Source organism: Molothrus ater, chromosome 16 (genome assembly GCF_012460135.2).
Source record: "Molothrus ater isolate BHLD 08-10-18 breed brown headed cowbird chromosome 16, BPBGC_Mater_1.1, whole genome shotgun sequence".
Lineage (NCBI taxonomy): Eukaryota > Metazoa > Chordata > Aves > Passeriformes > Icteridae > Molothrus > Molothrus ater.
The window spans coordinates 8,009,105-8,021,237 of NC_050493.2; the positions used below are offsets into that span (position 1 = coordinate 8,009,105).

General features: G+C 46.5%; 1 protein-coding gene across 1 annotated transcript in view; it reads left to right on the top strand.

Annotated features, from left to right (window-relative positions):
* Positions 1–12,133, top strand: part of SYT17 (synaptotagmin 17) — a 35,331-nt gene that overhangs the window by 6,542 nt on the left and 16,656 nt on the right. The window contains exons 4-5 of the mRNA XM_036392830.2: positions 4,056–4,204; positions 4,716–5,335. Coding sequence (XP_036248723.1) covers positions 4,056–4,204; positions 4,716–5,335 — 769 coding nt within the window. The remainder of the gene's footprint in view (positions 1–4,055; positions 4,205–4,715; positions 5,336–12,133) is intronic.

A 12,133-nucleotide genomic window follows, 5' to 3' on the forward strand; every position in this document is an offset into this window, starting at 1 on the left:
TCAGAGCTTACCTGCTGTGCTGAGCAGCAGAAGGGACATCCTGTGTGTTTTGGGGTGTGGAGTGATTGTACCAGGGTGAAGTTTTTGACTCTTGGATTCTTCTGTCTGGCTAAAGGGCTGATGTGAGTGCTGAAGCCCTGTTCTTACCATCTCAAATCTCAGCTCTATGGTGGCTTTGAGATGAGTTGGGCTTTGCCATGGGCAGTGAACATGGAGACCTTTGGACTCCTAAAATGCTCTCTGCAGCCTGTACTGTTTCTCCCTGGTCCTGCTCCATCTGAAAGCCCCTACAATAACTTCATGGAATGGCCATAAGCAGAGGACAATGCTCTTTGGTGAAAAACAACCCAGTTCTTCAGCCCTGCTTCACTTTATGCTTCACCCACAGATGCTCACAGCCCTGGGGAGGGTCCCTGTGACCCCAGCCCAGGCCATTTTCCCATCTTTCCATCCAGCTCTGGGTGGTTTGGTGCAGTTTGGGATTTGGTTTTGGGTCTCCCTGTTCTGCTCCATGCTGAGAGAAGGTGAATTCCCAGAGGTGAAGGCTGAGAGGGGCAGCAGGCACCAAAGAGGAGGGCACAGGACAGGAGACCTGGGTGCTGCCATGCCCCAGGGTCACTGCAGTGGCCACTCCTGTGACACCACTGCTCACTGTGATCTCTGAGGGTGCCTGCTGACACACAGTGCGGTATCAGCTGGACATGAGGCTTTGCTTGCTTGAGGATGCTGCGGGCTGCTCTTGAGCGGGCATGGACCCAGAGTGGTGCCAGGCAAGGTGACAGTGCTTTGTGCCCCCAGGGTGGCTTTGCTGGAAAATGGAGAGGGAGCACAAAAGCTATTGAAGCGGGGAGGACAAAGGGAGATAGGAGATAGATCCTCTACTTCTCCCCAAGATTCAGAGGAGAAGGGGAGAAAATGAGCCTGTAGAGGAACAAGGGTCTGGAAGAAGAAGAGGAAAAGCAAGTAAAAGGCAGGAGCCAGATTTGGTATATTATGTTTGCTGGCAAATAGGAGACCCAAGCTTTTTGTGTGCATGTTTAAGTGGAAATGATTCCATGTTGACTCAGAATTCAGAAACCAAAGAAGAATTCTGTTTTCGCTGTGTTGATCTTGTATTTTTATATCTCTATATGCATTTTGGGTGTAGGGAATGATCTCTGGAGTTAGATGAGTTAGTTACTCAGAGTAAGAATTTGGACTTGTTCTTAGAATAGGGTTTTTTATGTTTTTAATACACAGAGATTTGTGTATACCAGTTGAATCCCTCATTCTTCTTTTTTTTTTTTTTTTCCTCTCTTATTTTTGGAGAGGGGAATTTTGTATTTAGTGGATTTCCCTACAAGGAAAAACAGGTTTGACATCACCTTATTTTTCATTTAGATGCATGCTTTGAATTTGGGAACAAATCAATTTATTGTATTCCTTGCTTGCAGCCTGGAAATGTTTTAAAAATAGATCTACGTTTTCAGCTGAGCTCTTTCCATCTTGCTTATTCTTCATGGGTCTGAGACACTGGTGTGATGTAGAATGCAATTGGTGCCTTCCTCACCTTCCTACCCGCTCCCCAGGTGAAAACTGTTTTTATGGTCCTCATTGGTGAATGAGCAAACATAAATGCCTGTGGTTAATGACCCATCCTTTCTATTTTGGCCCAAGGTTTTCCCTTTGGCGACTCTGAGACGCTTCATTGTCCTGGAAATTCAGGAGTGGACAATAAAGCTGCAAGTTTAAGCCCTTCCTCTTGGGAGAATATGGGTTTTTCTCACTTTCTGAATTTTTTTGCAGTGGCATCCGGGGTGGGGAGGGAAATTGTTGCAATGAGTCCAGTTGCAATGACCTGAGTGCATGGTAACTTTTGTTATTTCATGAGGAGCACTTCCATCCTGGTCATTGCAGAAATGGCCTGGGAATGAGGGTGGATGTGAGCTCCTTGTTATGGAATATTCTACACAAACCCCAAAGATAAACAGTGCACACTGAGACTGAATTGAAATCAGGACACGACTCCTCTTTCCAAAGGTTCAGATTAAACAGAAACAGAGCTGCTTTAACCAGAGCCAAAGTTTATTTGAGGAAAAATTATTGTAGCTCAGTAGCAATTTCCTTACTAAAGGTCATCTGTATGTTATTAACTCACTATTACGTTTACCCATTGTAGAACATCCTTAATGCCTCTCTTCCTGATTCCCTTTTCACCCTGCCTTGCTCTGTGCATTTGCTTCTCAAACACAAGCATATCCAAATGCCACCTGTGATTGTGTGGACCTGCATTTAGGCATGAAAAAGCTATTTGTGTTCCAAGTACTGATTATATATCAAACTGTATGGTTTGGACTGCCTTTAATGGGCTGCAGAGCTGTGCAAATATTGTACACCCCTTTTAGCAGAGGGTTTGGTTTTGATTATTAACAGATTTTGTTTTTAGTGTGGATGAGTTGTGTGAGTCTGACTTGGTGAAATTTGCATGGATCCTGCTGTGAACTTTGTGGCTTGGGTAAGAATTTCCAGTTGGTTTTGGGGGTTGGTTTGTTTTCTTAATGCTTGTTGGGCTTTTATGCAAGTTTACTGCTTTTAGCAGAATATATCAATTGCTCTGCTCCAGTCATTGGTTACTAATGAAAATGATTCAATATATTTCATTTATACCCAGCTGAGTTGTGCACATAGAAAGGGTGGCTTGGAAGCAAATTCACACAGAATTCCCCTTTGCTTTGCTCATTTTGTGCTGATGCTTTCCCTGTGATCTGCTGCTGTTTTCTGTCTGGTGGCCTGGCTGTTTTGCAGGATGCACCACACGTCATGGAGCCATTGTGTGATTCCATTTCCATCAGCAGCACTGCCCTCTGAGCACACAGCTGCAGACTTTGCCTCCTGCAGTTGTCACTGTCTGCTCCTACCCTGCTTTCAGTCAAAGTTGGGAGATCCTCACTTCTTTCAGGAGCCACTGCAGCTGGGACATGTTGGGGTTTTTAACCAGAATGTTGTTTTAGATAAAAACAATTTGTCTGTACATGTAACTCCCCTTTCAGTTTGTTTAAATGTATATGTGTGGACTTCTCTATGATGCCAGCCTTCTGTGGAGTCTTCTCCAAGATGCCACAAAACTTGCTTTGTCGTTTAGGTCCTGCCAAATTCCCTGCTCCCACCAACATCCCTGGGCAGTACAATTATTGTCTGCTGAGAACCACATCTGGTTTATAAAAGTGGATAAAAAGCAGCTAAATATTTTAAAAGGCATGCCAATTCAATCAAATAATGAATTGTGTCTGTAAGATCAAGTTTTGAAACTTTGCTGGCAAACATGCAATATTTTACCAGGAGGTGTGTGGTAGGTTTGGGATATCTGAGCATGGTGATCTGTGCTGGTTCCTTCCTAGTGAAGTCTGTGCTTCCAAAGTGTAGCTGTGAATTACAGCAGGAAGCTGCTGTTTGAGGTTTTGGGGTTTTGGTTTGATTTTTATTTCCTTAGAGAAAAGTATAATATTGTGGGGGGATAGAATGTAAGAAAATGAACATAGTGCAGAAGGTAAGAGATATGTAAAAGATAGTGCAGAAGGTAATCTCACCCCTGAGGAGCTGCAGCTGTACTAATTACCAAAGATTAGGAACAGGCCTGCCCTTAACAGGCCACAGCTCTGTCCAGTGAGGATGAGTGCTATAAAAGAGTGGGTGAGCTGGGTGAGGAGAGAGCTGCAGTTTGTTGGCTGTGCTGTGAGGAGCTGCCTATGAGAAATCACCAAGAAGGTATGGAACTTTTGCAATAAGATGACAATATAATATTTCTGATCAACATCTGAGTTATATGTGCCTTAGTGGCCTGTGTTGTGCTGAAATACTGATAAAACTGTTTGAAAGACAGGCAGAAGGGTCAAGAATGTGTTCTTACATAGGTGTGAAGTCAGTTGCTCAGCCTTTTGCTTGCCAGACTGATCAGGAGATAACCCAGAGCCTCAAGGGACGAGCGCCCCAGACTAGCCCAGAACGCCAGACCATTGTTATCCTGTGTGTCCTTCTTGTACTGGCTTGAATCACCCAAAGGTCTCTCATTATAACAGGATAAGCAGCCAAAACGAGGACAAAGATGGAGACTCTGATAATGCAGTCAGCGAGCTGCCTCCCGCTCTGCAGGACGTGTCCCCTGACAGAAGGCGCTCGTCCTCGGACACGTCTCGCTCCGCTTACAGCCTCACGCGCCGCATCTCGAGTAAGGGCTCCTCCTTCCACCAGCAATGCAATTCTCCTGGGGCAGCAAACCAAACTGCACTGCTTGCTGTCCTGTCCCTTGGACAGGGAACCAAGTCAAGTTGAAGGCACCTTGGTTAAAACCTCATCCTGTTTTGCAGGAGTGCAGGGGAAGGGGCCAGCCCTGTTTTTCTTGATGAAGAATGAGCACAGTTATTGCATGTGCAGATGGACAGGGAGGGAGGAGTGCAGGCCAGCTCGTGCTTCAGCCTGGCTGTTAATTGTGGGCAGGAAAAGGGGGAGGAAAACCCAACTGTGGAGCCTGTGCACGCACACAAAATAGAAGCACCCAAGGCTGATGAGCACCTGTAATTGCTTTAGTTAATTGTGGGCAGGGCAAGGGGGAAAACCCCACTGTGGAGCCTGTGCTGGCACTGCACACACACAGAATAAGAGCACCCAAAGCTGATGTGCACCTGTAATTTCTTCAGTGGACTTCCTAACAATCACATTTGTGTGTTTCTCTCATTCAGGTCTGGAGTCGAGGAGGCCAAGTTCTCCACTAATTGACATCAAACCCATTGAGTTTGGAATAATTGGAGCTAAGAAAGAAATAGTTCAGCCAACTATCCTGCGAAAAACCTACACCCCAGATGACTATTTTAGAAAATTTGAACCAAGGCTGTACTCTCTTGACTCAAATAGTGATGACATGGACTCCTTGACAGATGAGGAGATCTTGTCCAAGTACCAGCTGGGCATGCTGCATTTTAGCACACAGTATGATCTGCTGCATAATTACCTAATAGTGAGAGTCATTGAGGCTAAAGATCTGCCTCCTCCAATTTCTTATGATGGTTCAAGGCAAGACATGGCTCACTCCAACCCCTATGTGAAGATCTGCCTCCTTCCTGACCAGAAGAACTCCAAGCAGACCGGAGTGAAGCGCAAAACGCAGAACCCGGTGTTTGAGGAGAGGTACACATTTGAAATCCCCTTTTTAGAAGCCCAGAGAAGAACTCTGCTTTTAACTGTAGTGGATTTTGACAAATTCTCACGCCATTGTGTTATTGGCAAAGTGTCAATGCCCTTGAGCGATGTCGACCTTGTGAAAGGTGGACACTGGTGGAAAGCCCTTGTGCCTAGTTCTCAGGTAACAGAATTTATCAGATTATTGCCACAGTTCTTCTTGCTGTTTTGGGGGTTTTTTTGTGTGTGTGTGGTTCCTTTGCCTGTTGGCAAGTAATGCTGTTTCTAATTAGTAATTGTCATCTTGTTAACGCAGCATCTGCTGGGTTGGGATTATGTGGGCCTGTGACTGGTTTTATAACTCACAGTGTGAGGGAGAGGAGCTGTCTTTATAGTCATGAGAAAAGATCCTGTGTCAGCTTAAACGAGAACAACTCAAGGCTGCTCTGGAAGTCTGCACCTTTGGGCAGGTGTTTCTTGTGACCTGCAGCCCTTCTCAGGAATGCTGTGACCCTGTCCCACCCGGGTCATTCCTGTGCTCTGAGAGAGAGCCACTGGTGCCAGTTCAGTAATGATTTGATTCAATAAAACATGTGGAAGATGAAATCTACCCAGACCTGTGGTATAATGCATTGGCAACAATCTGCAAAGGAGTGGTAGATTTGTTTTCATCAGATCCCTGAAGGAATGAAATTTGCCATAAATATTTGTCTGATGCAAGTGGGGTGTTGCGTGCATTTTGGGCCTTTCAGCCATTCAGTGGGATGGGCAGAGGAGATCAGAGGGTCTGTGTGCTTCCACCTCTGTTCTCAGGAAGGGGCTGTTCAGTGGAAGGATCTGAGCTTTGCAGCCAGGAATGATGGTTCCCTACCAAATTTGCCACTAGTGGCATCACCCACATAGCTGAGGCACAGAACCCTGTGAAAAACCAAGGGGAGACCATAGTATGGACAGCATCTCAAGTGTTTTACTAAGGACAGGAAGATTGGTGTAACAACCCTGCCTCTCCCAGTTCCTTCCCAGCTCACAAATTGCAATTTCCAAGCAGTCCTTGCTGAATTAAACCCTGTTGGATGGTTCACTTTTTCTTTGATTTTTAGGTGCTCACAGAAGAGTGCTATAGCCAGAGATACTGGATTAAATGAGCAGTAAATCATTGGCCTCACTGCTGTTTTACATTGTGGGTTCAAGAGTCTGATTTGGAGTGGAAATTTCTGATCAGACACTCGTGGAAGGGGAATACCCCAAGCAGTGTTTGGAAGTGAAGCCAGCTGGGGCTGGCGAGGGGCTGGGAGCGCTTTCCTCTCTTGCTCAGACCTGCTGCCCTCTACAAAGGGGAGGAGGATCAGGGCTCCAGGTAACTGCAGGAGAGCCAGCTGGATTTCCTGGGACAGCAGTGTTGTGGGATTAGCCTCAACAATGCTCAGGCAAGAAAGGAAGGTTTTGCAAGTTGTGCACAAGTCAAAATCATGGGGTCCCTGAACGCGTGTTTTATGTAGGACATGTCTTTGCATCCCATTGCCCTCCTGTGAGTCCCACCATGCAGTTTTGCTTCTCCTCCTGCTCCCTACTTTTGCATGATAAATACTTTTCTGTATTTTGCATCTCTTTATGAGTAACATGGACTCATTCCACAGCTAATATAGACCTTGATTAGCAAAGATCATCTCTGCCTTCATGTGCCAAGCTCGGAGCCAGCTCTTCCTTTCCTCTCTCCAAAGTTTCATTGAAAGCTGCTGCTGTTTTCAGCAGTGCTGTCTGCTTCACCAGCATTCAAGATAAATTATTTATGCAGAAGTTGGCATTTCTGATATTTATAAAAGGAAAGTGAAAGACAAAACTCCATTTGAATGCACAGGCTTAAAAGCCTTTTGCATTTATCCCCTTGCTATCATATGGAAGAACTTAGGCAAAAATTCCTCCACACTTTGATCAGTAAAGTGGTCCTTTCATAACTTTTTGCTGGTTTTACCTCAGCTGGCAGACTGCAACTGTAAAGGGATCCACAGTGCTTATACAGGACATCCAGGGATGATGTTTGGCATCATCTTCCCATATTTTCTCAATGATAAAATTTTTAAAGTTCCTTGAGTAAGGCATATTTCATCCTAGTGGTGATTAAATTAATTGATCAAAGGGTTGAGATAAATCTTGGAAGAAGTAAAACAAAGCTTATTGCTTTTAAAAAGACATTTTTATGTCTTTCAGTAACAGTGATGTTTGTGCTAGAAATTTCTGCGGGATTTTTTAATACTAGTTGGAACCTTCTGCCTGTGGAATGATAGATTTGATGTGTTGACATTTTTTTTATACTTGTCACTTTTTTGCTTGATTAGCTGAAGGGACAGACAGCCCTTATCAGTTTCTTGTTGGATTGAACCTGAGCCTGCTGAAGTGTGCTTTGTGTTGAGAGATTCTGATAGGCAGGGACAGAAATAAACATCTACGTGCCAGTTGCATTTTATTTGGCAGAAGGAATCCTTGGATCCTGGAGAGCACCACAAACAAACCACTGTGGTGCAGTTCTGGTCTTTAGTCAGGAACATTTGCCAGTCTGGGGCTGTTACACAGAGCAGCAGCTGGCAGCACCCCCACAGGAGAAAAAGGCTGAAGCAGGTGCTGGGAAAAGCAGTAACAGGAGGGAGAGAAACACAGACAGTCATAGACGTGATATGTGAAGATGAAAGACACAAAATACGTGAATTTTGTTTTTTTTTTTTTTTATAGAATTTATAGACAGAAACATCATGAGCTGGAGAGAGATGGAGGAAAGTGAATCCAGATGGCAGGAGCTGTGGAGAAGTTTTCTCTTCATCCTGGTGGGAGTGGGAGAGTGGCAGGCACTGTGAAAGAGCAGAGAAAGTGGCCAAGTGACACGAGCTAAGATGAACATCAGCTTTGCACTTGCTGGCTCCACCTGGAAGCCCTTGACACAGAGTGTGCTGATAAAGGCAGGTGCCAGGTCCTTGTCCCACCATCACACCGAGCTCCCTCATCCCAGAGCTGGAACCTGTCTTAGCACAGGGCTGTGCCAGCACCTGTGGGCTGCAAAAGCTGGGGAAAGCCAGGAATCTTGTGGTGCATGCAGTGTCAGCAGGGACAGTGAGCTTCCCCCAGGTGGGGCATGGTCCAGCTTCTGCAGCCAACAACTCTTGGCTCCTCTGGGAGCTGGACCAAGATCAGCTCCTGAGGCCTGTGGATGGGATGAACAGCTCCTCGCTGTTGGAGGAGTATCTCCATCACCAGCTCATGGAGCTGCAGTGAGTGACAAGCAGAGCATTTCCTTGGTGTGAGGAGGTGCTGAGCAGCGCTGTCCTGCAGTGGCTGCCCAGAGAACCCGAGAGCAGCTGAGCTGTCCCCTCAGCCTGAGGAGCCAGAGCTACAAACTGCTGGGTGCCAAGCCCCGGGCAGGAGGTTGTGCCTGCACAGAAACACTTTCTGAGCTTGGGTCCATGTTTGGTGTTTAGCAGGATTGTGGCATTCGCGTTCTCCGAAAAATCCCTTTGCCCAGGATTTTTCTCCTGGGAAGCTGAGAAGCCTCAGAGAAAAGGGAAACAACTGTTGTTTCATTTGCTTCTCCTGTGTTTTGCTCATGCAGAATGTGTTTGGAGATCGTTTACCCATAGGTGATTGTTTCATTGGATTCTGTTGAGAGTTGCTTGACTCAATGGCCAATCAGGGCCAAGCTGTGTCAGGACTCTGGAGAGAGTCACAAGTTTTCATTATTATCTTTTTAGCATTCTGTAAGTATCCTTTCTGTGTTCTTCAGTATAGTATAGTTTAGTATCCTTTAATATAATACCATAAAACATAAATTAGCCTTCTGAGAACATGGAGTCAGGTTCATCATTCCTCCCTTCATCTGGGGGCAACCCAAATACAATAGGGGATTGAGCCCAAAGCGGAGGCATGGGGGAGCTGCCTGATGCATCAGCAGAGCCAGCAGCTAAGCAGAAGGACTTCTTGTGGAAAATGTCAGTGCAGGTATTGCCAAATCCTTTGTCCTTGGTAGTTCTGGGAGGTTTTCTCTTGCAGGGTAATTATTGCTTTTCTAAAACGCAGTAGCTGCTCATGGAAAGGCTCTTGAGTCCAGTCCCCATAGGAACACTCTGCACTCCTTAAATATCCCCTGAAATGTGTGTGGCTTTGCTTAATTGCCATGAATGAAGTTGGCAGGCCTCGCTGAGCTGGGCTCACATTCGCATTTTTTGCCGCTGAAACGAATTCTGAAGCACATGTTCAGGACCCCAAGTTTTATTGACATATGATTCATTTCTCTTTTGGCAGATTTGAGTGGGCAGGAATAAATGTTTTAGACCAGCAGTAGTGAGAGCTTGGAGATCATTCTGCAAAAGGAAAAAAAAAAAGGCCTCGTTATGGTGGGAAAATAGCATGAAGTTCCTTCTTCCCTCAAATTAAGCCATTTTTGTAGTAGAGAGAGTGCGTGTTGGACTGCATTTTTAACTTCATACTATGAGTGCACTGGAATGACCTGTCAGTTCTGGTGTTCAGGATGGTATAAGGTGGTTGCATGGGGCCATGTTAGCTCATCAGCTGGATGGTGAAATCACCCTGGAAGTTTTCCTGTGGCCAGTGGAGGAGATGCCCTGGGCAAAGCCTGGCAGAAGGCAGGATACCCCCACTCTGCAGGTCACTGGAGTTAGGTCACTGTGACGGATGCTTATCCATCATGATAACACAATTTTTAGCTTTTAACCTGTGGTTTGTTTTAATATTTTGGCCTGTGTTGCTCTATCTTCTTTTATTTCACTCTGTATGTTTGTTTTTCCTTAGTTCCATTTCAGTGGAAATGGAACTTTTTTCCCCTTTCCTTTTTGAGTCTGTAAAGCTCCAGCATTGAAAAATTTTTCTTCTTAACTGTTCTCCTTTATCCTTATCTGTATTCCTAGTCAGCTCACCCTTTCCCCTCAGTGCTGTTCACTCCTTGCCCTTCCTGCAGAGAGCTGGGCTGATGGGGGTGCATTTGTGGAGGAGGAACAGAGAGGAGAGGCTGGTGGGGTCCAGGAGCAGGACCTCTCCATTGCATACCTTCTTCCCAAAGCTTTTTGCACAATAGAGGCTTTCTCACGGCAAAGACAATTTGGCTTTAGAAGGGATTTTGTGACTCTCTTCATCCTACGTCCAGTTGGTGCCAGTTATGTAGGAAACACTGCTCCTATTCATTGGTAAGTATATTTTTTTTTCTCAGGTTCTGGTCCTTAATAGCTCAACCTTCCCCAAACAATGGCTGTGTCACAGGATGCTGTAGAAAACCTGTTAGAGCAAACTGTTCTAAACCATCAGTTTCCTAATGTGCCTGGAGGTACCAACACAGATCACCTTGAGGAGGAAAATCAATCTGAAACTTCATTAGGAGCAATGCATGGATGTCAGTGCTGATGCAATGTGCTCTGGTCCTGTTGGGAAGGGTTTCAGCTGCAGAATTTTGCTGGTGGTGTAGCAATGCACAAGGAACAGTCTGGGGGGCTGTGAGCAAGGAATTGCCTGGTCCAAACAAGATGTGCGTTAATTAAAAGCTCATCTTCCTTTGGGGGAGCCTCTTTGTGTTTCATAGATGACAGAAAAGAACAGAAAAAATTCTGGTTCAAAACTTCTGGGTTCAGCCCAGGCAGTAACTGGAGAAGGTTCTGGATCACAGGCGAGCCCGAGGCTGCAAATCCAACCTGGCAGTGTAATACAGCCAGGAGTGAAATGTTAATCAGAGCTTCAGGAGAGTCTCAGACATCCCAGACTCGGTGTCACTCCGGCATCTCATCAAACAGGAAATTGCTTTTCCAGGGTCATCTGGGATCTCGGCAGGAACCCTGCTCGTCATCAGCATAATAATGGCAGCTGAAATGATGCCTTAGCAGAGAGGGGCACCTCTGCACAGCAGAACACTCAAGGCAAAACCAACAGCTCTGTAGTTTCCTGATGGAGAGACCTGGGAAACACAAAATACAGGCCCTTCCTTGCCCTGGGGTGAGCAGTGTGCCCATGGCAGCTCTTGTGCATGGATCCATCCTCATCTCAGCTCAGCCCCTGCAGGAGCTGGAGCTCTGGGGCTGCTCCAGTGGGGCAGAACAAGGGTGGTGATGTTCTGTGTGCCCATGGATGTCCCTGAGCATGGGCTGGGCTCTGGCAGCAAGGAGTGTTCCCAAGCTGGGTGACAGGGCTGTCACAGCACCACAGGGAGCCATGGCATTGTTGGGAAAGGCACAGGGAGCTGGAGCCTCCTGCCTGTACCTCCCTGTACCTCCTGCTCCTTGGAGCATCCTGGAATTCTCTGCTTGGTCACCAGTCACAGCAGTGGCTGGAGCATGGGGCAGGGCCGGGCACGGTGGGGACAGTGCCACCCTTGGTGACAGCAGCCATGGGTTCCCTCTCCTGTGGCTGACATCCCCCAGGCCCCGGGGCAGCGTTTGGAGCACATTTCCCAGTTAATGTGGCTGGGCTGGAAGTAATGCATTTATAACAGCAGAGGCATTGGCTGCTGGCACTGAGAGCCTGGGAAAGGCTCAGTCACCTGCCTGGGGAGGGGAGCTCTGTGGAATCTGGACTTCCTTTTTGAGACCCCCCCTCCTTTTGGAGACCCCCTTTTTCTTCTGCTGCTGCTGTTCCTCCCTGCTGGCTCTGAGCTCACCCATCCTGCCCTGGCCTTTGGGCAGGGGCTCTGTGTTCCTCCCCTCAAAATAATTAACACAAATGTGGGCACTCTTGGAGAGCATCAGAAGGTGCTGTTGAGATTTGTGAGATGAGGTTTGATCTGAGACTGATTGAAGCTGCTCATAGTCTGCCTGCTGTCTCTGGTGGATCACAGAAGATAGCATTTTATATCTCTCCTTATTCAAATTTAAGCCTAGATAGCCAAAAGGATTTTTCTAGAGGTGCTGAAATCCCTGTTAGGTTAGGTCCTACAGAAAATTAGTTCCTACCCTTAGCTGTGCAAGGCTGGCTGGGTTGGGCAGCAGTGTGATGGTTA